The following is a 24,382-nucleotide window of genomic DNA, read 5'->3' on the forward strand; positions in this document are numbered from 1 at the left end:
TCTTAAAACACTGAAAGTAAAGTATTAAATATATATTCTTATTTAAAATAAAAAGTAATTTACACTTTGGTCCACTAACTACAATTTACACTAAATAAAAATACCTACAAATTACAATTAATATTTTTCTTACAGTTGTTTTCAAAATATCACACTTAACGGATAACGTCAGCAACATTGATTTAATAACAATCTATACAAATAATTCTTAATAAATTATAATATCTAACCAGGATGTAAAAGTTTTATACATTAGAAATACACGCCACAGAGTTCATATAATCGAAAAATAAATCAGTCTGCATGATTGCGTTTTACAATTAATAAGTATTGGTATTATCGACCAGATAAAACAGAATAATATTAACAGTTTTCAAAATAGATTAACCTATGTAAGATTATATCACCTGGAAATTATGTGGGTACCTATTACTTAAGTATGCAATTTTAATATAAATTATCTGAAAACCAATTAATTTTACCGTATTTGAACCGTTCTTGCATTAGTACAAATGTACTTAACATTAGTAGGTATAAAGATTCTATGATATTCTTAAACGTAACACTGTCATTCCACTTCACCACAAAACTTGACTCCATGACTATGACCATTATTTTATGACTTACTTTGAGAGTGATGTAAGCTTTACACAAAGTATGGCAGTATTTTTCAATACTAAATTAATAATAACAGACGATTCGCGTATATGCCAGATCTAACTTTCAGGTTTTTTTTACTTAAGCTATATAAAAATGATTCAATTTTAAGTAGGTATATGTTAGAATAGTGGACTAAGGCACATTTCTTAATATTTCCGCGGGTGGTAAACTCATCCCAGGCTCCTCCATGTGGTTCGCTATGCTAACGTCGTCGCTTTCAGGGTGCGTGTTAACGCGCCTTTGCTGCTTCATTCTCTTGACTTCGCCCATTTTTTTCTCTAACATTCGCCTGAAACCAATGCAAACATCATTGTTATTCTACACTGCCGGGTAAGATTACGTTTTGTTATGACTTTGTAGAAAGTAACTTAATAGCTTGGAACAATGCGAATACGGCTGCTGTTTTTAAATAATACCTACTTATGCCACTTGGTTTACTTTACACAACCTACATTATTCCATCAGACTTCTAGAATCAAGGGGGGTTTTTAATTTTAACAACCTATAGTAGGTATGTCTCAGTTGAATCCACTTCTGAAGCATAGCATAGTATCATCATTATTTTCTTTTTTAACTGAATCAAATAAGTAATTACTCAAAGTAATTTTACCAAGAAACCCGTAGTCACACTCTTCAGCTGTTTCAGTCAACACCTCTATCTATACTTAATAATGAATTTTAGTTGGCCGATAGTTGGTCCCGATTCTAAGACTAGGCGCAGACCATCGATTTTTAGTTGGCCGATAGTTGTACCCGATTTTAAATTATATGAACAATCGGCCAAATGGAATCGGTGTAATGTGCGCACTTTCATACATGCCCATACTGATCAACTGTCCGACTAAACTATCGGCCGACGAAAAATCGATGGTCTGCGCCTAGGCTAAATCTGCCCCAAAATCGTTTTGTAAACAAAGTTTTGCCTTACAGTGCTAGTGTGGTACTAGTGGGCTACTTTACTAAACTATATGATAAGAAGACTTACTGCTGCCGCCAGTCAATAAGGACACCGAGCAGGAAGACCGCAGCGATGGCTAGCAGCACCACCACGGTGACGCCCACGATGGCAGCGACTGTCAAGGTGGGTATTTCATCCTCCATCTCTGATACGGATATGCTTGGATCTGCCGTCGATTCCAATAGGTCTGGAATAGATAACAAACATTAACTTGTTTTTTTTATTTCAATTTACCATACAATCGTCAAGACTCAAACATGTTCGTTCTGCCATGGTTCGGCAATTTTTACGACTGTTCCCACTCAGTTCTTTGAATCTGCGAGCCCGTATTTAAATGCCCAGTACAATAGGATACGCTCTAGACCTAATGACCTATGGATATTATGGGAATAAAACCTATTAGTATTTGCAAAATCTCTCAAAAATTTTGGACTAATATTAGATTAATATTCATGATTTCAGTGTTTACGTTACCTGCTTCTCCCCAATTAGCACTCTTCGATATTTGTTCCATTTGTATTTCTTCAATAAATCGACCAGTACAATCTGTAACAAAAGAGAAAAAACAGATGTTCAAGATGACGACTCCATTGTCTCCTTCTTTGTAAGTACCTAACTAATTAATTATGTTACAAATGTTTTGCTAAGATGTAGGTACTGAATGTTGGTTGCCTCTTGCATGTCGTTAAATATAACTGTCAATTAAGTAAGTAGATAAATGGCTGTTCATGGTGGAAATTTTCAAGTCTGACCGACATAAGTAAATGCCGAGAGTTGATGCATGATTAGTTTTTCATAATGCAACCGCGAAACAATTTAGGCAGCGGCAGGAGTTTACGTCATCAGACAAAAACATGTCATCGTCATCTGTAGGAAAAAGCATTTATCTTGTATCATGCTTTGTCCACTCCCTAATGAAAATGTTAATCATGATTATCTACGAAAACGCTCCTTCATGAACTTACGTGGACTGATCAGACGATAAGTCTACCTTTACGTAGGTACTGTGACTGTAAGGACGTTCGTTGATCACCGCAGCTTATCGGTATAGGGTAGGGACTGAGTTCAACCACAAAGAAATAAATATTTTTATCTATCTGACTAAGTAATATGGATTCTATTTGATTCAGAGTTTGTTGCATTTTGCGTGTTTTGAAATAGCTTGCTGTTGAAGTCGAGACATTCAGAAATTACCAACATAAACCTAGATTCTAGCCTAATTTATAAACAGGTTTGCATTTTGCATGAACGAACATCAGTAAAATTTTCCTTTTTCTGTGTTATATATTATATCAGTACTTTCAAAATTTCACTTGAAAATCTTACATACAAAGCATTACATAACAACCGGATTTTAATATCTGATATCATTGATTTCAACACATAACCCGTAATTAACAATAAAAATGTATAAATAGAAAATAAACGATAACAATACCTACATATCCCTCAGTGAAAACTAGCCGCAACGAATAAAGTCCACATTCTTGACTTTATTAATAGATTACAAAAACAATTCTTCGAAATTGTTAGAATCGATAATGACGTAAAATAATTAAGATCGCTGATAAATCACGGTTTCTGACTGCGACTTATCAAATGTAGTCACGCTGATTTTATCAAGATCACATGTATTATGACTGTACTAGTGTGAAATTTTGACTCTGCTTGCTCGTGTAATTAAAGAGTTCAATTTAGGCATGTTCCGCAGTGTCCGCGTTGAGACTTAAAATAATTTCATTACTAATCTAAAAATTAGTAGCAGCTAAGCAGCTGCTCGTCGTCGTCGTTAACTGAAAAAGTTAGAAATACATATTTTTTCTTAAATTAATAATTTTCAGAAAATCAGAAATCCTTGGGGAAGGTCTTTGGAAACTAACAAACGAATAAAATATTGTTCCGAAATCCGATACCAACCGTAAAAAACTGTACATATAATATTCTTGATTGGTATTTAGTATTGAATTGTACCTACATTAGCTTTCTGCTAATAGCTATGTAAATAAGCGTTAAATTGTATTCTGAAAGTATTTTTTAATGTAATTAGTGGGTGGTGAAGCAAAATTAACAGATTTAAAAAAAATATTAACTCCAAAATATTTAACTTCATATTAATACGTATGTAAACCATAATCTTATTTGGTCAAATAAATGTTTAACCAACATGTTAGGTACATGTGGTTAAACATTTATTTGTGGAGTTATAGGTACTACGTGTTTTTTAGATATTAAATAGTCTACCTTACAATATCTAATAAGCCAAGAGCCAGGCGTAGTCGGGATGAGCTTCTAGTATAAATATCGAATGGAATGTACCAAATTTTTTCATATAATCAGATTCAATTACAGTTAAAGATTAATTAAAGAAGCTTATATTGATATATGATTTAAACAATATTATTGCAATACAACTAATTAAAGACAAAACAAATATTAGGGTTCGTTAAAGTTGTCCAAAAAATAAGAACCAAATGTCGTAAAATGCAATTTTCGTTTATTTTCCATGAGCTTTACGTGTCGAGTTCGAGTCGAGTAAATTACTAATGTAACTTAACTAAAAAGTAAACATTTGATTCAAAAAGGAAAATTTCAGCTAGAAGGTTAATTTTGAGAAAAATTTTTTTAATAAAAATAAATATCTTCGGACATTTTAAATAAATTCAGTCTCAAAAAGATCCGAAAAGTGACCTTTTCAAATGTTTTTCGAAAATTTTCTGATATATAGGATATTATTAGGCTATTTTAACTACCTGTCTACATTTTGTTTAAATGAACATAGTTTCAGTAGAGCACTACAGTTTAGTCATTGTAAACTATTAACACTTTAGCGCATTTTATTAATTTCAAATGTAAATAATAGGTATTAATTCTTAATTACAACAAGGTACTTTCTTTGTGGGTTTTTGACATATTGCATGATGAGGTGGGCGGAACATGTTCGTATGTATACTACACTCGCATATCTACCAGGTACTATGCATATAAGTATGATAAACTCCATCACACTAGCTGATAGATAAGTACCCGCCTACTGCATACCATCACGTTCTCTGCAATGCCAGTGTACTTACGAAGGTGATTCAGGAAACTAATCATAAAGTGAAGATAATTAAATACATAATTAGACGAGTACATTGCCTTTATTACCTACATTTTCGGGTTGCCTAATGTCGAGCCTAAATTACTCAGAGCATTAAATGTCAAAGCCAATTAGCGTAGCTTTGCGTTATTCGTAAAAAAAATTAGTCGTTCAGTAAAAAAAATTAGAAAACTTATTTATTACTTTAACTTAATTATTTGTAAACCGTAGTTAAATGCTCAAAAATCGTATTTGAGAATAATTTAGCGAGTTAATAGAGCACTCTCTACATTGAAATTTCAGCTTTACTAAGAAGTAACAGAGGGGTCGAAAAGGTCTTGAAAATATTTTTAGAGAACATTATGATTGATACTCATAAAAGTTTATAGTTGTTTGTTGATTATTTTTGCACTTACTTTTTAAAACTTAAACTTTTACAAGTTTTATTAATATTTCTTTCTTCATACCCTTTAACTAACTAGTTTTCATTTATAAAATGAAACATGATTAAGTATTTATTATCTTTCGTATTTTATAATCTAGACTCAAGATGAGATTTAACAGTAGGTAGTCATGTGTCATGCAGCCGCGTGGAGTACATTCCCATATCACAACGTGATAAGTACACATAACCTTCGTAAAATAATTTGACAAGCATATTTTTTGTGTGTTAATAATTACATTCAGAACTAGATTGTCAATAGTCATTTGGTTCATTCAGCGTAGGAAATAAAAAATATGCGTCGGACAACATGGCTTATTAACATCCATTTGCATCCTTGTGTTACAGTTACGTTGTAGGTACCAGGGAATGAGTTTCCCCGGTAGGCTCACGTCAAGGTGTGCTGAGAGACGCCCAGTCTTTGAGGCTAGACCAATTAATTAGAAAAATAGTAATTTCATTTTCAACTTTGAAGCTGGATCACACAACGTCATCGAGGCATCAGAAACGAGCTCGTAGTTGTTAATTTACTCTTTTGTTTTTAGGAGTTTAGTTAGCCCTTGAATTAATTGAGTAAGATTTGTTGATACGTGATTGCTGAATCACTGCAAAATTATTCCATTGAAATTCTCTTCGTAAGCCTCTAGCTAGACAGCGTTGGGAGACTGAAAAAATGTTTCGGTTACACTGCCCTATCACTGCACTTTTTATTTATAAATTCCAAATGAGTAAGTATTTTGCACAATCTGGTAAAAGGCATTGGATTGAATGTTACGCTATCCCAAGTCGGCATTTCTATTAACTTCTCAAGGTAGCGTAGATACGTAAGCTTCTCGGCTTGCGTTTTATTTTTTGCGTTAGTGTTTTGCTCAACAGCATTTACTAAAGCACGAAATAACAGTCATACTGCATTATAAATTTTACGGCACAGCTTATCTCTTATCACTCATTACCTAAGCTTAGCACACAGAAATCTACTAGTAGTTAATGGCCATATACATTTAATTTAAATTATGATTTGAGATAAAGAAATAAAATTCAACCTTAAAATAAATCACATAGTAACGTTAATAAAACAATATTTTCCTTTAAAGTAAGTAATGTCGGTAATGTCCCTACTAGGTCTTAAGCTACGGTTACACGAACGCGTACGCCGCGGCCGCTGCAGCGCGCATCATTACTACGCACCCTATGACCGCGACTTGGGGGAGGCCTTTGTCCAGCAGTGGACGTCTTTCGGCTGAAACGAACGAACATAATATGTCTAAGTACATAATGTAGCTAGGGACTGGAATTTGTTGCCTGCTGCTGTCTTTCCCGCAGACTATAATCCGGACTATAAGGCGAGAGTGAATAGGCACTTACAGGGCAGATATGTACCATCCTACTTAACATCAGGTGCGATTGTGGTCAAATACCTGCCTTGTTTTGAATAAAAAAATATTATAAGAAAATTATTTCGGATTTTTATTATGTTTTATAGTATTCTATCATAATGTAAATATCTACGATATTATGTTTATAATTAACAAAAGCTATTACAAGCACCTAACTCAAGTACATGTATAATAATTTAATAAAATAGTTACCTTCACCTACTCGTAGTCATCAATGTCAACACCACCATTGGTCTGTGAACCAATGCTTGTATACATTGATATTTCAGTAAATTTTTATGTTTTTCATTATATATGACTGTTCCAGCTACTATGAATAAAATCGTTCGCAATGAGCCTGTACGGTTAAACTACAGTTAGGCACTCACGGAACTCGCCAGCATAGGTATATTGGGTATGATATAACAATAGGTATATTGGGTATGATATAACAAAAAGGATTACGAGAGGTCCTTCTCTCTACAAGTGAATCATTGCGATAATGTATGTCAAGAGCGACGCACACGCATGCCCGGAAAGTGACAATGATCGGTACGGGTTTGCGATGACTCAAACACTGTTAGCTGCCAAAATACACGGAAGATTTCACTGCAAGAACCCTGAAGAACTTAGGACCTACTTACATATACAGGATGATTTCTGGAATGAAAACTGTCCAGAAGTGAGATCCAGTTATTGAAGTGGCTAGCTCCGTTGACGTATTCAGCTGCTCTTTGACTGAATTCACCAAGGTTACAAGTTCTATGTTATGGTGATAACGAAAATTTTAATTATTAATACGTACATGATGCTAATTAATCTACTCTATCACATTCGGGAAACTATCACATTGTTAGAGGTAATGGTTGTTGATAATGAAATAATTAAATAGGTATATTTCATCGAAACTGTGAGTTCAACTGTTGTGATCAATCAAACTTATGTAGTGATCAACTAAATAAAAACGCATCTAACGCCCGGCCTTCAATGTTTCACAAGCTAACATTTATTTTAACGATTTCGATGCTGATTCGACGTCGCAAGCATGCGTAAAATCAATTTCAAACATTGAATTTCCAGTACTTACATAAACTCACGACACCAAATGGAGACTGGTCCTTTCACTCGATAAACTAGTTTCGTACATTAATTTAGCACACTAAATGCTTTGGCACTTTGTATCACTAATGGTTAAGGTGGAACACTATAACACGGTTTGTTTGTATGGAATTTTTCGACGGTTCAGCTAAGAGCTAGGAGCGCATGCGCAGCGCTCAGCGGCGCGTCTCTTACTGTAGGTAGTCAACAGAGGTGTCCGCGATTCCGCATTCAAGAGATCACCTCGCCGTGGTTGGAACCAGCTGGTTCACTTGCGAGTAATAATATGTACAAAACCAGGTTTTTTTCTCTGGACACATATTTGTATCAATATATCAATTGCTATGATAGGACTGACTTTCAAGGTGATTCAAAAAAAAATCTTAATTGGATTAATATGAAAACATATTATAGAATTACGGATTCGTTCTACTTTCCATTTACATCTAATGTTCTCTTTATTAACAAACAACTTATATAAAACTAGCTTTCCGCCCGCGGCTTCGCCCGCGTGGTATTTATTTCTGTGACACAAAAACGTTGTCGCGCGCGTCCCTGTTTCAAAAACCGGGATAAAAACTATCCTATGTCCTTTCCCGGGACTCAAACTGTCTCTATGCCAAATTTCATCAAAATCGGTTCAGTGGTTTAGGCGTGAAAGCGACACAGACAGACAGAGTTACTTCGGTATATAATATTAGTATAGATACCTTATGTAGGTATATGTATATTTGAGTGTAAACTGATTAATTTTAAGTTACATTCTTTTTGTAGATGTCACCCATGGTAGTTCCCAGAATTGGATAAATATTACGCCCCCTATGTGACGTCGACCAATAAATACGTAAGTAGGTGCCTGCTAGATAAAGTTATCATTGATAGTCGTTTATAACATGAAATCTGAGACACAATGCCATCAGAGTGACGGGGAGATAATGCATTAAATAATTAAATTAATGGGCCCACAACGTAAACAAATAAATAAGAAAAGTTTCTAGCACATGACAGGTACCTACTTACCTTAAGTGATTGTAAGTTATCTTCAGTTCTTAATTAGGTAGGTACCTATGTACATTACAATAACAGATACAGTAAAACATGATAAGACACTCTCGAGATTTCTGCATTTCCTTGACTAAACTATGTTAACTTGTAGATTATTATAGATCAATTCATGTCATGCTTGACTATCTATGTCATTACTATCTATGATAAAAACAAGTGCAAATGTTGACTTTCGCTAGCTTTCTTCTGTAATATCGTTTTTGAATATACGTAGGCAGGTAAATGCAATACGTAATTGGTACTACGTGAGTCTAGCACTTTCACAGTAATCCAGTTATTTAATTCCTTTCTCTAAACTTCTGATATTAACTAGCCAAAACACTCGTTGACGTAAGCCATGTCCAATTAAACAATAGATGACAACAACTTGTTACCTGGCATTCTGTATTCTAATGAAATGGCCGGAGAACGTACAGCAACGAGCATCGGCACATCAAGCTAACACTCTAGGATCTTATGTCGTTGCAATACGTGCTATTTTGCAACAAAAATGACTAGCTGATGTGCTGTCGAGTAGTTATACATTATCATTATCGCGTCACGTGATACGGCGCGGACGCAGCGCAGGTTGTTTGCGCAACTGTTATTGCTCAAAGAGCGTTGACTGCACTTCTGCTATAATGTGAGCTATTAAGACAACTGTAGCAAGCAAATGGACTTTTTAATCTAAGGGCTAACATTTATTGAATCTCTATTGTATAATTTTTCAGAAATATATTATGTCTGTAAAATTCTAAATTGCAATTCAAATAAAATAAGTACCTAGATTAAGATTAAAAATATTCTGAATTTTATGAGTTATTTTTAAATAAAATTAAGTGAAACAAATCCTAAATGGTTTGGATATTTAAAAAAAACTCATAAAACTCATTTATTTTTGCAAGTAGGCTTATATAAAGCACTTTTACACGTCCCAATATTAACCCTACCACTGCTTCGGGACAATAAATGGGCCAGTGCTGAGAAGAAGCAGCGCAAGAAACTCAGTCACTATTGTCAGCCTCCTTTTCAAGGGTATACAGTCTTTAAAATATACAAATTATAGTCATAACTTCATAAGTATTGATGCGAGCTAGGTAGTTAAACATTCCAAACATTTTTATCTTTTATACATATAATCATCAACTTTAAGGTGCTTTTGATATGTGCTTTATGAATGGGCAATTCTACAACAGTTTGTGGTAATTTATTGAAAAGTTTAATACATTTCCCCATAGATGAATTACCAATCTTATGCAGTCTGAATAAAAAATTTCATAGTTCCAACGATCACATTCTTCCTTCGGTAGAAATGGTTAGGTAACTTTTCATTGACTAAATTAGTGTACGATGAAGTGGAAAAACTGCATTTTCACAATTTCATGATAGTATGAATGAAAATGAATATGAAAAAATATGTAATCAGCATCAGTATCTTTAAACATTACAAAAGTAACTGATGTATCTTAAAACCGTTATAGTTTTCCTTGAAAGTTCATGAAAATCAGTATTATACGAATTTTTCCAGATTTTTCAAGCCAACTGTTTAGTTTTTAGAGGGGGGGGGGACGCCCTACTCGATCAAAAATTGGCACTTTAAACTTTAATAATTTGCAAACAGATCCCTAAATAGAAAAATCTAGAGCTTTTGTATATGGGTTTTTAAATATTGCTGACTTACATTACTTACCAATGTGTAGGTATGCGATTTAATCGCCATAATAATATGGTGACCAAACTGCTTCGTTGGATCTAGGTAAGATGTGATATTGAAACCATTCAATTGTTAGTTTTTGTACCCAAAATAAATTAAGAAATTACCTACTTAATACAATAGGTAATATCATTATATTTTGAAAATTTCATTAGTTAGCTAATAGCTAATAGTGACCATCATGACCATGAGTATCAAATTCGCAAATGACCCGTTAAGTACTCGTAATTCTCGCATTTTTATCAGCGATAAAACTTTTTCTTATATAAGTTTTCATATGATATCTTGGGGACAGCCTGTGTGGTCGTATTCTTGGGAACATCTACTTAATATTTTAATGCAAGATGGATTACCTATGCAGAGGTAAAAAGTAGGTCGCCCGGCTGCCTTATCACTTTCGAAGTGTTGAGCAATCTCATGCGCCAAAGTCGAACGAATCACCTTCGTTTCTACACAATGACTTTACAAGAGGTAAGTGAAGGGTAACGAAGGTACTGCATAGCTGGTTTATTTAAACACATTATTTGGTTTTAGTTTATAACACAATAAAATCTTAGGCTGGGTTGCATCATCTTACTTTAACTTTGACAAACGTCAATAATCTGTCAAACTCCATAAAAAAATGCACCGGTTATCGTTAAAGTTACGGTCAAAGTTAGGTGGTGCAACTCATCCTTAATCTTCAAAATTGGTCTAAGATGTTTCTATTTAGACAAGATTTGCAGTAAGCTTATTAGGTGCACCACGACGACATCAGTGATGTTTTACAGTTACTCGGCTCTACATAAGATGTAAGGAAAAATAAATAAAAAATAATAATTTCCAAGTGCATATTTCTTTCCGTCAAGTCCAAGAATTGAACTTCCGGCCACGCTGCTATAGCGTTTTACCTCATTATTGCACTATCGTGCTGTCTTTAAGGAAGTACTTACTTGAACTTTAATGTTTCTTGCTAGTTAAATATCGAGTTTTCAACTGTTGATTCACGAAATTCATTCAAATGTTTTTACTAAACATTAGTTTCATGTCCCGAAGTGGTGATAAGGCAAGCTATTTTTGGGACATGTAAAAGCGCTTTTCGAAAGCCTACTTGCCAAATTATTATATTCTTAAATGTGTCATAAGTACAATAGTCAAATTGCCTTACAAGCTAAAAAAAAACTTAAGGAATAAGGTAGACTGAAGTCTTTATCTTGTTGGAACTAAGATATATGTACAATGTACACATACATAATTCGCATTAAAATGTAGGAACATTTGTAAATAACTGACGACTGATCGGTGTAAGTAATATGGAATATCTTTTTTGATATTAAAGAATATCGATAACAGCGGACATCATCCAACCCTATAATGTATACTCTGCCATTTTAACAGTATATTATAAGTATCTACGAGTAAGTGCAATAAACATAATATTGATTTAGTTAATAATTAATACTAACTCCTATCTCTGCAAAAACAAGATGATAACAATATTTTAATCTGTTAATTATATGTTGATCAAACAATTATTTACGTGACTCTAGTTGAAACACTAAGTATTAGGTAACTGTAATATTATTAATTGTTTGTAATGTGTTTAGCGTTCCATTTTGTAGATAAAATTGTAGAAAAATTAAAAGTTTAAAATGGGGAGATGGTGAACGATTAAACAGGTGTCTGTAATTAACCTTTAGCCTGCTAGTTTTTTTCCGTCCATATTTTTTTAAGGTAAAGATGGTGTTACATTTCTTCTGAGGTAGATCACAGCCAAGCATTAGCCCGTTGGCAGTTTGCTTGGGCGCTCCACTTTCACAGGCTTTGAACGAACGTTTCTGCGAAAGTAGTATTGAAAGCTGCAGGGTGAGCACTGCTATGGACCACTACCAATCGTAAGACAGTTAATCTACTTTTCGATGTTATTGTACTTTGCAATTTTTATTGAGTAGATTATTAGTCAATAGACTATGATTTAAAAAACTACAAACAAACGTAGAAAATAATATGTCGAAAGGAAAACACATTAAAATTAAGCGTTCTTCATCTTCTGCGCCGTGATTTGTAACGACTCTTCTGGCAAATTATGGTCCACCATAGGAAGAGAAAATAATTTTCCAAATCATAATCATTATCCTTATTCAGAAAAATTAAAGTTCGCTAACAGCGACTTAACCTAAAAAATATTATATGTTTTTTTTTCATAGCAGTGTAATGAAATAAAGGCAAAGTTATTTATTCATTGGGTGTATGTACGCCCTACACGTCTTTTGCACTTATAATGCCTCTGATGCCAACGACATGACATGACATGAAACTCCATAATGAAAATTACCGTTTTCATGAAAGAGTTTCATGTCATGCCTACCGGCACGCATTGGGTTCTCCTACCACGTTGCTAATGTGGAGATTGGAACAAGTTTTGAATGTTAACTAATTTTGCTGCGCAGAATGCTCTACCGGTGTTGGGTAAAATGGTGGTAAGTGGGAAGTGGGTATAATGGAAGCTCTTGGCCTGTATCTCACCTGATGGTATCGGTAAGCATGATTATTTAATAAGGTTATAAAATATGGAAGCTGATTATTTTTTACGTATCAACCGTCGCACCCAACAGATTCACCAAAATCACAATGGCGGAGGCTAGGTGCGCCGGCGCAGCGCGTACCAGGCACGATTCGCCGCAGCCGCTCACGCGACTTACAAAAACAATAAACAAGAAGAGTTAATTTTTCCTCCTCCGATTTGTGAAGGTCCTGTAGTAAAAACATATCAGCTCAAATTAATAGTAGCAAAATATTCTAAACAGTCATTGCATTTGCCAAAAAAAAACGAAATTATATATAAATAAATAGACATCCTTTATTAAAGAACATATAAAGTACAACTTTTAAGTATAAAGTACGTCTCTACCTCGGCTTACAGTGTAGTAACTGCTCCTTAAATTTCAAAATATTTAAGTCACCCTTTGCAACTTTAAAATAACACCGTTTCAAATACTCATTGTATTAACAAGGCTAAGCCAACATTTGATAGAAATAAAGAGAAGTGAATAGAGTAGGTAACATAATTATTTGTAAAAGAGAGTAATGGAATAAACCCTCCCCAAAACTAAAATCCTTAATAAGAACGGAATTGGTTTTGTTGACAACAATGTAGTATGTTATTTGATGTTTAACATGAATGAATACTTAATAAACAATGATAACTGAGTAGCAATTTAATATCTACGCCAATACAAATTATAGGGGCATAAGCCGATTTGCAGTGAATAAATAAAACAAATACCTAACAATAAAAAGTAATAACCTTGATTAAGTTATTACTGAGAACTTTTTTATGTAAAGGTTAAGTAATTTAGTTTATCATAACGCCGGTATGAAAACGTCAACGCTATAGGACAGTTTCGACGAAGGCGTTTTATGCTTTGTATTATGTTATACTCCATATTTATTAAAACTTACCCTAACAATACTTCCACCTTAATAATTTACTCTGTTTCTACAAGCAATAGCCAAGAAAAATAAGGAACTAGTTATTTTATTAATGAATATTAGTATGTATTTTAAAACTTAAGCTTATTTATATACAAAATAGCAAGGCATTAATTTATAAACATGGAATGAAAAACATGATTTCGTATTACATCATCGGTAGCCTTTGTGATACTTATAAGATATGTAAGCGTCGACGCCATGAAGTATTCCCACCACCACTCCAATATACTGAAAAAAAATGTAAAGAAATGTATAAATAAAAACAATAAAATATGAAAATAGTACATTGTAACTTATTATTAACCAGACGCCATAAAAAAATCTTATTATACGAGTATGTAGTATTTGTAAAAAAGGCAACAGTCAAAATTGAAAAATAGTTTTAGGTAGGTACAATTGATATTTTCTAGATATTTTAAATAGAGAGTGTTCAAAGAAGCAAAATCGTTATTTAAACTTCGAATGACAAAACATTTTTACAATCGGTAATGATGATGTTCACAAAAGCAAACAGTTGCCACCTCCTCCTACGTAATACGTATCCTGTACAAACAGGAATTTTTAACATTATTAAAAAAATATATAGTTAGGTATTACTTACTCGTAGTGAATTCTGGGTGGGTTTAGGGAAATACAGCTTTAAGGTCTTAAGAACGAGCTATACTAATTTGTTCGTCCACCTCGCTAATCGCTATGATATTAATTTGTCTAAACAGACGTTCTGCAGACTTAACTAGTTTCTTTAAGTTGAGGATTTTACCTATGACTGAAGAAGTAGTGAACGACAGTCTAGAATTTTATAAAACAATGCCTGAATAGTCTGATTAACATCGCCTTGATTCCATAATCAGATGACAAGAAATCTGTTAGATCAAATATTATGATTAGGCCTATTTGATATTATTTTTATTTGATCTAAGAAGTAGATTGCGTTTCTTGTCTGATGACGAACTTTGCTATCGCTACGTATATCGAAAGAACATTTAAAGAAAAAATGATTTCAGTTGTTATTTCAGTGCTTTTTGCGCTTTATCTATTGCGTAATTATAGACGGTAGTTCTTGAGACTTATATCAAGCCTAAATCATTTAGCTACTGTTTTAAAATACGTTTCAATTCTGACACTCACGTATACAGCAGTCATCGCAGGATATGCGGAGTACATGCTCACCAAAGCATACTTCGGGTATAGATAAATATTCACTGCAACACCCATATACGACGATGCGGAGAGATATAGGAAACACGCAACCCCATTAAACAGGCATTCCTGAAAACAAAAACATAATACCTTCAATTGTTATATTTTTTATTTACAAGACTACAAAAATATTGTGCCTACACGTAAAATTAACGTGGGAAGTTTTCGTGATAAGTTAGACAGTCGCATGTCCTAAAATCTATTAAGTTATTATCAAACGTGAGACTTCTAGAACAATAACTGCGAACAATCACGCAGTCATGAATGTAAGAATGCCTTGGATTGATTTGTATAGAGACTCAAATTAAAATACCATGTCCAAAGTTTATTGAATGTCAAAAATCTTTGCCAGTCCAAAAAATAATTACCTATGCATTGTTAATAATTATAGATAATCTGCTAAATATGTTTAATTCCGAATAAGTGCATCGATAATGAATACAATCGAAAAAATATACATCGATCACGATTTTACTAAAGATCAATTAATCGATATGTGACGTGTCGATGATTTAAACGATATAAACTTTGATACGTTTATGTCAGTAATCTTTTTGGAAAAAAGTAATTACTTAGTACCTACTTTGTCTATAACAAACGTAAAATGCAGATGTAAAAAGGCTGTAAAGACAACGCATTCAGCCTGAGTCCGCGATAAAGTGCACGAAGCATTTAGCTTTTTGATTCTTTACCACAACTAATAGCATCAAAAAAACAAAAGGTAACAAATGGGTTAGCGGCGGTAAGTATAGCTGCTGAAAGCATTTTTAAATAAGAAACAACATGGTTTTTTTTTATTTTGTAACATAATATAACAACAATTGGTATATTATTCTAAAAACTCAATGTCGATAAGATATGGTACCTATCTATAAATAAATGCGTTTGTAGATCTGATTGTATAAATTAATTAACAAATGTTTGACTTACGAAGATAGATTGCCGTATGAGCTGCTGCGTGTTTGATGAAAGGACGTAACTCGCAATGAGCAACGCAGTGGTGAGCAAGCAAGCGGATGCCGTCGTCAGGAAACCATGGAATGCTGAACCCATGCTTCCAGCCTCTGACATTCCATACTTAACCAACAGACTCTGGCATAGACCACCTAGCATCTGGGGAAGTAGAAAATTAGTCATTAGCACATACTTTTTATCTACTGAAAGTAATTTTTCCAAGATTCCTGCAACAAAAACCTACTTAAGAATTATTTATCTTACTTTAGAAGTATCGGTATTTTTTCTCTAGCTTATAGCATTGTCTAACTTATTGCGAATGCTTTGTTGCATTAAATTATGCAAGATTTGAACATTGGTTTTCTAAAGTCATTAAACTTTCTACTGACAAAGTTCTTTTAGCGGAGTTTTAGCGCAAACGTCTTTGTTTCTTCCTTTATTCATACAATCATAACCATTGATCTTCTTGATGTGTGTCGAAGCTATGTTATTTCAACACAAAAGAAGACAATAAAGCAATTTTAGTCTTCTTATAACTTATGAAACGACTTTGTTTATGTTTGTTGTGAGTGACACACAATGTAAAGTCTTTACTTTTGTATTAATAAAATATTGTTACTTACAGCTTCTGCCAGTTTGATGAGCCCATGCTGCGTTGTGAGATATCCGAGGTTGAAGCACTCACAACACCGACAACAGCAACATTTGATGCCTTTGGCGCCGCTAACGCCGCTTGGGGCTACTCGTACAATGGTAGGTCCTGGAGTCATTATTTTATTTTTCACAAAACAAAACACAACACCGAAATAATTTAATTTCGTTCGATATTTAAAAGAAACACAGCAAGAGCCTCACGATGTCTATCCCGTTGCTAACGTTTCTACGATTTCACTGTACCCATCCACATCCCATCCCACAGGAAGTTCAGGAGAGTTTAAACACTTCACAATTTACACGGTTAGCGTTAGTCACAACACAATATTTTTAGACGTTTTGCGAGCGCACTAATAAAAGTTCAGCGCACTCGCCCTGTCCCAAATACTTGAGAGATGATGTAGGTCGCCTATCACCTTTTATTCAGATCACCCAAATAGATTTGGAAAGTATAAGTACCTCCTAATCAATGTATCCCACTCAAACACCAAAGAAGGAGTAATTGTCTCGTGCCGGGCGGGATACGTGTGCGCAGCTTAAAAATAGAGCGTCGCGTGCGCCGTGGAGGGTTGTATACTATTTCTGGGCTTCTGTTTTTAATGAATGAATGGGTTTAGGAATATTGCAGTAAATGGGAGAGTGAATACTGTTTGGGCACATTATTGATAAAAAAATCAAATTAGTTACTTACAGAAGGTACCTAGTTGGCTTCAGTTTAAATAGGCGGGCTCAATTAAAAATAAAACAATATCATCGAGGTACTCGTTTTATATTAAACTAGCTGACCCGGCGAACTTTGTTCCGCCTTAATGGCAATAAATAAGCAGATTTTTTTTTATTTCGAACGGGATAAAAAGTATCCTATGTCCTTCTCCTGGCTCTAAACTACCTCCCTGACAATTTTCAGCTAAATCGGTTCAGCCGTTCTTGAGTTATAAGTGGAGTAACTAACACGACTTTCTTTTATATATATAGATTAAAAATATACTTACATATGTAAAAGGTACTTATTTGAAATACATTCAAAGCGTTTTAAAAAAGGTTTATATAAAAACTAGAAAACTTACAACAGTTACGAAATGCTAAAATAACAAATTATGCACAACAGAGGTTATTTTGAAGAATAAATTATTTTTTTCCAGTCTGCAAAATTCTTTCCGTTTTTTTCGACCGTGCCCAATTTCAATAACATCACACTTTTTTGTTCGTAGTTTAATTTTACAAACTAATGTTAAATATCGCATGACACTAACTGAAATACATATGTACCTAATGCCAAAAATATACTTAACAAAAACTGCGTGTAGGCAGGCAGATATAAGATTTTCCTTACAATACAAATGGTTGGAAATTCGTTGGAGTAAACCCACAGTGTGGCGCTACAATGCATTCGTATTGCCTTGCCGCTAGATGGCGACTTAAGTGAAGTTGTATGTAAGTACCTAAAAATAACTAAACACTAAAATTATTCTTTCTTTGCATAAATACACAGAACGGCATGAGTGTACCCAAGGCAATGATTAAAATTGTTTAGAAAACTTACTACACTACGCTGTAGTCGCCGTCTGTGTGGTAGAGTCTTTAGATTTGTGTATCAAATAACCAACAATAAGTAACATAACACAACTCATGTCTATATGGAAGATTGAATATTTTATAACAGTGCATTTTTAATAAATAAGTTTTAACTGACATAATGACTAACTGAATGTCGAGAGTAGGACATACAAAACCAATGTTAGATTAACAGAATTACTTATTAATTAATTTAACAAACAGTGGTAAAAGCTGGAACGGCAACGTACTAAAGTATGTATTATATTTGACCAATAAATAATACTTATTTCATTTTATTTTTACGAGAATAATATCCTTATTTAAACAATATGTCCTAAAATCTAAAAAAAGATATCAAAATGAGAATGTAGAAATAGCTTTCATATTATGTTCTCTTTTTTATAAAAAATATGTGTTTATTTCATGTCTATGAAAAAGAGGTCGTTGCACCTGACCTATAAATTCATTTCCTTAAAACTATATGGCAGACAAGTTATAAATGGTACAGACATCAATAAATATTCTATCACTAAGTAAATGGCTACATTTAGGCAGAATTTGACCAAATACAATACATGAGCCTACCTGTGTAGCCCCCACGTCCGCACCCCAAATTCTCTACCACGTGAATCTAGGGCGGATTGGTGGAGGTGGTGGAAAACTGACTGATGTCATTAAACCGCCTTAAGGCCTCTGACTAGGTTTGACGACTAATCCACAAATATCCGTAAAAAAAATACAATTACGGGACTATTTCCACGTCTCGTTTAACACCTCTGTAACTCCTGTTTAGCCAGGATCTGTCCTGTTGTCCCGAAAAATGACAATTACGTAACATATATCTATTTATATTGTAAGGTTTATCTCTGGAGTAATTAATAATATTATTCGAAAGATAAACTTAAACGAATTAATGAGTTTGATCGAATCCATCCTTTAGCTTAAGTGTATTTCCCTTTCTTCCTGAATGCTTAAATGCCGCGGTAGGAACGATTGGCTAGGAACGTGCTGAAAAGGTACAGTACAGCCATGATGAGACCCATAATCTGAAAAAGAAACAATAAACTTTAAGTAAGTACATCAGGTGGAAGAGCAGGTTTGTCAAAGAACTTCTAAACTCTAAAGTTCTTTAATTCTATGTAATTCATCAGAGGAGAAAAATTGAGGAATAGATTAGAAATCATTTTATGACCATAGTTCCTAAGAACTAGTTATATTGTGTGATGTGTAGCTAAGCAACGACTCTACACTATCTATAGGGAAGTAAAGTCTCTTTCTGAACGGGTAGGTTAATACCACTTTTTTGGAAGGACACAAATGAATTTTATTATTTTTTGTGCTGTCTACAGTCTACATCTCCTTGCATTTTCAACGAAGCCCTTTGCAATTCAAGCAAAAGCTAGATTTTTAAGCAAAACTACTTACATAAATATTAATGACTTACCGACGCAGCTAAATAGGGCTCGTAGTTTCTGCCATATGAGTTCTTGTAATGGTTTACTTCTATAATAAGCGTAAGTCCTGCTGCCAAATATAGGAGGCAGGCCAGCCCATGGTATATCACCTCCTGCAATGCAAAAAATAATTGAAGTCGTAAAATTTCATCCTCGAATTGAGAACCTCCTCCTTTTTTTTGAAGTCGATTAAAAATACTATTAATGTACCTACATCTAAAGAAAACGTATCGCTAAATGGTCCCCTTTAATGATTGAGGAAGAAAAAACAGTTTTTAATTTAAAGGCTGGTAAACCAGCAGCATCGATATGTTATTAGGATATTTTGTTTTCGGGCAACTCTGCCTGAAAAGTCGCAAGTAGTTAGAATATATACTTACATAAACAGTCTTGGAAATAATGGAGGCCGTCGACAAGGACGCGAGGCACGAGACGACGAGGCAAAACGTGCCGATGAGGAAAGCCACAGCCACCAGCAAGTAGAACAGCTCAGCCTTGGGCGCCACGTGGTAGTAGGGCCCGTGGTCCATGTAGTATGCCATCACACCCACGCATGCTGCACCCAGCAACTGTAAAGAAAAGCCAATTTATGAATTTAATCGCTCCTTTTTTCATATAAATAATCGCCATTAAATGAATTTTTATCCTTGTTTATTAAATATTTGTACTTATTTTAAGGGCTATTAACCTGGTGGCAAAATTTAATAATTTTTGGTCCATTTCTGAAACCCATATTAATGTCTCTTTACATATCCATCGTATGAACATCAAGGGATATTGAAATCATTTGCCAAGACACTTAACAGTCCTGAATTATTCATACAAGGGCGAAGTTCAGCACAAGGTCATTTTGTGGAAGCAAATGACAAAATAACCTACTACCTACACTTATACAAGAGTCGTTTTATGAGTTCTCCTCATTGACTTCGTGTGTTATACTTATATACGAGTACGTCAGAATGTTTCAGAATCCCAAAATAAAGCACGCTCCGCTAAGAGTGCACCAAGCAGTTCATTTCATCTTCTGGTAGAGATCAGATTTTTTTTAATGCCGAACATTTTATAACTTGTAGGATCTTACAGTTTCTGTTAAAAACAAATGATGAATAAGGAATTTAAGATTATTTGTTGTTGCCATTAATAACAACACGAGTAAATAACGCAAATGGCCTGTGGAAATGGCATACCAAAACACGATTATGTATAACATTTGATAAAAAATTCAACGTTTTAGGATTTGGTCACCTTCCGCTGAATATATTCACACTCTACAATGGCAGTGACGCGAGGTGATGTCATCACATCGCGGGTGACTCAAGGAAAACGCTAATATTACTCTTTCTGATAACGCTTTTCATGAATATTACAATGAACACTATATTAAAACACTGTGTAGTGTAACTTAATCATTGCATTTTAGGTATTTATTTATTTAACAGTTGGAAAACAAAGCTTTTAATTTGAAAGAAAAGTTCTCCTTTAAGTATCTGTAAATTATAGCATTTAAATGCCACTTTTATAGTCAATATTAAGCTGTATGTATGTATTTACATAACAAAGAGTTAAAATGATCAATCGGAGTTTTCATCAAAATCTTTCTTCCCACAAGAGTTTTATTGCCACAGTATATTGCCCAACATCGCTGTTGACGTAATCGAAAGTAGGTCACTCCGCACTCGCCTGAACCAAAATATTCAAGGAACACGCTGCGCTTTTCTGGACAAGGTTGTAAACATAAAGCAACGGCATGTAAACATGAAAGACGTGTTATACATAATTTATAATACATCTGCAATTTTAGCCAATACAATAATATGTACTTAATATAATAGATTTAAACCAAGAAAGAATGATGTTCTTTATTTATTTCAGGATGATCAAATGAAAATTTCTTTCACCATTTCATAACATAAGTTCAAATCTGACTGAGTTTGACTCTACATTTCCTCGTAAACGTTCGATCTGAGATCCTTATGAATGAAAACAACTTAATAAAGTTTTTCTCATTTCTTTCTAATGTTTTTCCACCTCTGTTCATATTAATGATACTTACTAATTGTGCTAATTTCAGCAGGCCAGGAGTCGAGCTGAGGTACCCGCTGTTCACATAAACCGCGTGGCCGGACGACACAGCCGTGGTCCGCGTAATCGTCACCGTGTGAGACATGGCTTAGCTGGAACATAAAGTTTGCCTAATTAGTCAGGTAAGCAACATCACTAATATACCTACCTACTTACATTGTCAAGGTAAATGTAAACAGGATTTGTAAAAATCCAAAAATGAAACGATCAGTGCAACGAAAGAACTGACTTTTGAAACCATTTTCGAAACTATGGAACAGAAGTTGGTGCTACATATTAATGTTTCCCAAACACCGAGTCCAAGTTTCCCGAACACTAAAATTTTACCATTAATAAAACGGCAAGATTTACACCAAATTCTAATAAACAATGTAACAAAACCTAATTAATGCTAATTTGAAAAATAGCATGAGGCTTTTAACAACTTATGTATGACCGACACGGTAACAACAATGCTGTTTGCATACTTATTGAATGACGTTGACATTGACGCCATCTGTAGGTCCACATCTGAGGTCACATCGGCGAATCCAAGGCAAGAAGGTGACCACGACTCGTGGAAATTTAATAAATAAATGACAGACGTGATGTGATAGTCATTTATTTCAAATAGAAGAAAAAACAACTTGTGATTCGCTGTTCCAAATGAAAAGACCTCTTATTATTATAATTCTATTCATGAAGAGAACGAGATCAATTACTATTAATCGGCTTCCGCCTCTATCATCATATTCGATCAGGGTACATAATATTATGTCATATCCATATTTTCACGTCAATCCAATTTCAGGAAAAGAAAGAGAGGGAATTTAACTACCTACTAACTGACACAGGGACAGATTAACATTTTAATAATAGCGTAATTTAACCTTTAGGAAGAATAAAGAATTCAACGCACGCAAGGAAATCTGGCATTTCAAATTATGGTCATTTAGCGTTACCGTGAAATTTTATAAAAATGGGTGCTTAAAAAACTCAATTTCCGAAAAAGGATGCGTAGGATAAGGACAACTGGTCGGCGAGGCATGACGCCTGCGCAGTTTGTGGGCCGAGGTCGTCTGCCCTCGCGGTCCAATGCGGGCTCGACAGTCAAGTAAAATAAGTATAATAAGTATAGCATCTTGATTCATGATGTAAATAAAATTACGCGTCCGGAAAAGTGTCATAAAAAAACGCGCCCCTCCGGAAACAATAGTTGTTCTTTCGTTTCGTAGTCGTAGTCGTCGTAGACGACGCTTCAAAATCCGAAATTCACGCGCCTCAAACCAACAATATAATCATTAGTTTATTAAGTCCTTCCATCAAAAGAAAAGTATAGTACCTAATAGATACCTAAATATTTTGTACCAAATATCAGCAATCGGGCATCAACCCCTCCGTCGCGACACTATGTCTAGACAATATACCCCTCCGATTTATAACTTAGGGAAAGAAAGTTTTCCCTTTTCAGTGCAGTGCGTATTTGATTAAACAGGTAAGTTAAAAGCACATTACATTTTTATTTTTCTTTATCTCGTGTTTAGTAAAATTTGGCAAATAACTGTCGTCACAGATTCATATTGCTTTAGTACACAATCGTGGGAAACGCATTTCGACAGCTCATCAAAAGTAAGTTTGTTGATTAGTGATGTCAACCATCCAATTAACACGGAACGAAAGAAACTCGACACATAAATAGGCACGACACATACATCTCTTTCTTGAGTAAAGAACACCGACTAATTTATTGGCACTCTATGTATTAGTATTGGTAACCTATTTTATAATGCTCTCTCAACTGATATGATTAAAATGTTAATGGCTCATTGATTTGACTTTTCAATGATTCATTAGACAGTATTGTAAGACCAAATTGGTATCGATATTGATATTAAAAATTCCAAATAAACCTACCTTGATAATTATGGTATTTTTTCTACGAAACTTCAAAGCTGATTATAATAAAAGCAGAAAACCGATCGCAAACAAACAACACTATTACTCACAAACTTCAATGTGTATTTATCTACTGGTGAACGTTTACTTATCTAAGCACTCAAACAGTTTAACTACAATGAATGGTTTTAGTAAATTAATAAGACTGGTGACTCACCTATAATAAAAAGTTGTCCAAATTGAGAAAATAAACTATAATTTTGAATCACAAAAATCCGCGCTTCGCGGAGCGAGCTCAAACGTCGTCAACGGTGGGTGCACTGTACGAGTGTAAGCCATACACCGCGATCAGCTGGTGACTCACTCCAGTGCGGCGCATGCGTCCTCTCAGCCGCTGGTATAGCTATACCTTCCTTAACTACTACGAAAATTAAACTGTGGTTGTACTCACCGACGTTTAATACACACGTTAATCACAGCTAAAAATAAACCTGGCTGCGCGCCTTAAACATTCTCAATGCAATACAGCAATAAATCAAATCAATCGGAGTCTTGTGTAAGTAAGCTCTTCATTAAAGTAGAAGCTCTCTCTTCGTTAAAGTAGAAGTCTGTTTTTAACGAAAGCTATTCAATCTAGAGTCCATTTGTTCTTAATATACTATACTAGCTTACCCAGCCAACTTCGTACCACCTATGTTCATCAAAAATAATGTAGGATTCTAACGGTAAAATACATATTTTTTCAAATCGGTTCAGTAGTT

General features: G+C 34.3%; 3 protein-coding genes across 3 annotated transcripts; all 3 read right to left on the minus strand.

Annotated features, from left to right (window-relative positions):
- Window positions 1-17: 17 nt before the first annotated feature.
- Window positions 18-7,830, minus strand: LOC135071824 (uncharacterized). The gene is made up of 4 exons (XM_063965651.1): window positions 7,603-7,830; window positions 2,093-2,164; window positions 1,646-1,805; window positions 18-949 (listed from the first exon to the last, which is right to left on the minus strand). The coding sequence occupies exons 2-4, from the start codon at window positions 2,130-2,132 to the stop codon at window positions 793-795; spliced, it is 357 nt and encodes a 118-aa protein (XP_063821721.1). The 5' UTR covers window positions 2,133-2,164; window positions 7,603-7,830; the 3' UTR covers window positions 18-792.
- A 5,362-nt stretch (window positions 7,831-13,192) lies between these two features.
- On the minus strand, window positions 13,193-17,184 carry LOC135071825 (protein singles bar). The gene is made up of 4 exons (XM_063965652.1): window positions 16,623-17,184; window positions 15,976-16,158; window positions 14,974-15,114; window positions 13,193-14,073 (listed from the first exon to the last, which is right to left on the minus strand). Exons 1-4 carry the CDS (start codon window positions 16,767-16,769, stop codon window positions 13,996-13,998), a joined length of 549 nt encoding a protein of 182 aa, XP_063821722.1. The 5' UTR covers window positions 16,770-17,184; the 3' UTR covers window positions 13,193-13,995.
- Window positions 17,185-17,406: 222 nt separating this feature from the next.
- Window positions 17,407-24,030, minus strand: LOC135071826 (uncharacterized). The gene is made up of 5 exons (XM_063965653.1): window positions 23,839-24,030; window positions 21,718-21,838; window positions 20,045-20,233; window positions 19,655-19,777; window positions 17,407-19,256 (listed from the first exon to the last, which is right to left on the minus strand). Exons 2-5 carry the CDS (start codon window positions 21,829-21,831, stop codon window positions 19,182-19,184), a joined length of 501 nt encoding a protein of 166 aa, XP_063821723.1. The 5' UTR covers window positions 21,832-21,838; window positions 23,839-24,030; the 3' UTR covers window positions 17,407-19,181.
- Between the last annotated feature and the right edge of the window lie 352 nt (window positions 24,031-24,382).

The sequence above is a fragment of the Ostrinia nubilalis genome, chromosome 5, assembly GCF_963855985.1.
Source record: "Ostrinia nubilalis chromosome 5, ilOstNubi1.1, whole genome shotgun sequence".
Classification (NCBI taxonomy): Eukaryota; Metazoa; Arthropoda; class Insecta; order Lepidoptera; family Crambidae; genus Ostrinia; species Ostrinia nubilalis.

Excerpts from the sequence above, each read along its gene's own strand:
- LOC135071824 (XM_063965651.1), bottom strand. The coding sequence starts at position 2,132 with ATGGAACAAATATCGAAGAGTGCTAATTGGGGAGAAGCAG. Across the intron at positions 1,806-2,092 it reads TGCTAATTGGGGAGAAGCAG|ACCTATTGGAATCGACGGCA; the intron begins GTAACGTAAACA and ends TATCTATTCCAG. Across the intron at positions 950-1,645 it reads CTTATTGACTGGCGGCAGCA|GCGAATGTTAGAGAAAAAAA; the intron begins GTAAGTCTTCTT and ends CATTGGTTTCAG.
- LOC135071825 (XM_063965652.1), bottom strand. The coding sequence starts at position 16,769 with ATGACTCCAGGACCTACCATTGTACGAGTAGCCCCAAGCGGCGTTAGC. Across the intron at positions 16,159-16,622 it reads TCATCAAACTGGCAGAAGCT|ATGCTAGGTGGTCTATGCCA; the intron begins GTAAGTAACAAT and ends CTACTTCCCCAG. Across the intron at positions 15,115-15,975 it reads TCATACGGCAATCTATCTTC|GAATGCCTGTTTAATGGGGT; the intron begins GTAAGTCAAACA and ends TTTTGTTTTCAG.
- LOC135071826 (XM_063965653.1), bottom strand. The coding sequence starts at position 21,831 with ATGTCTCACACGGTGACGATTACGCGGACCACGGCTGTGTCGTCCGGC. Across the intron at positions 19,778-20,044 it reads TTATTTCCAAGACTGTTTAT|GAGGTGATATACCATGGGCT; the intron begins GTAAGTATATAT and ends TTTGCATTGCAG. Across the intron at positions 19,257-19,654 it reads AGCCCTATTTAGCTGCGTCG|ATTATGGGTCTCATCATGGC; the intron begins GTAAGTCATTAA and ends TTTCTTTTTCAG.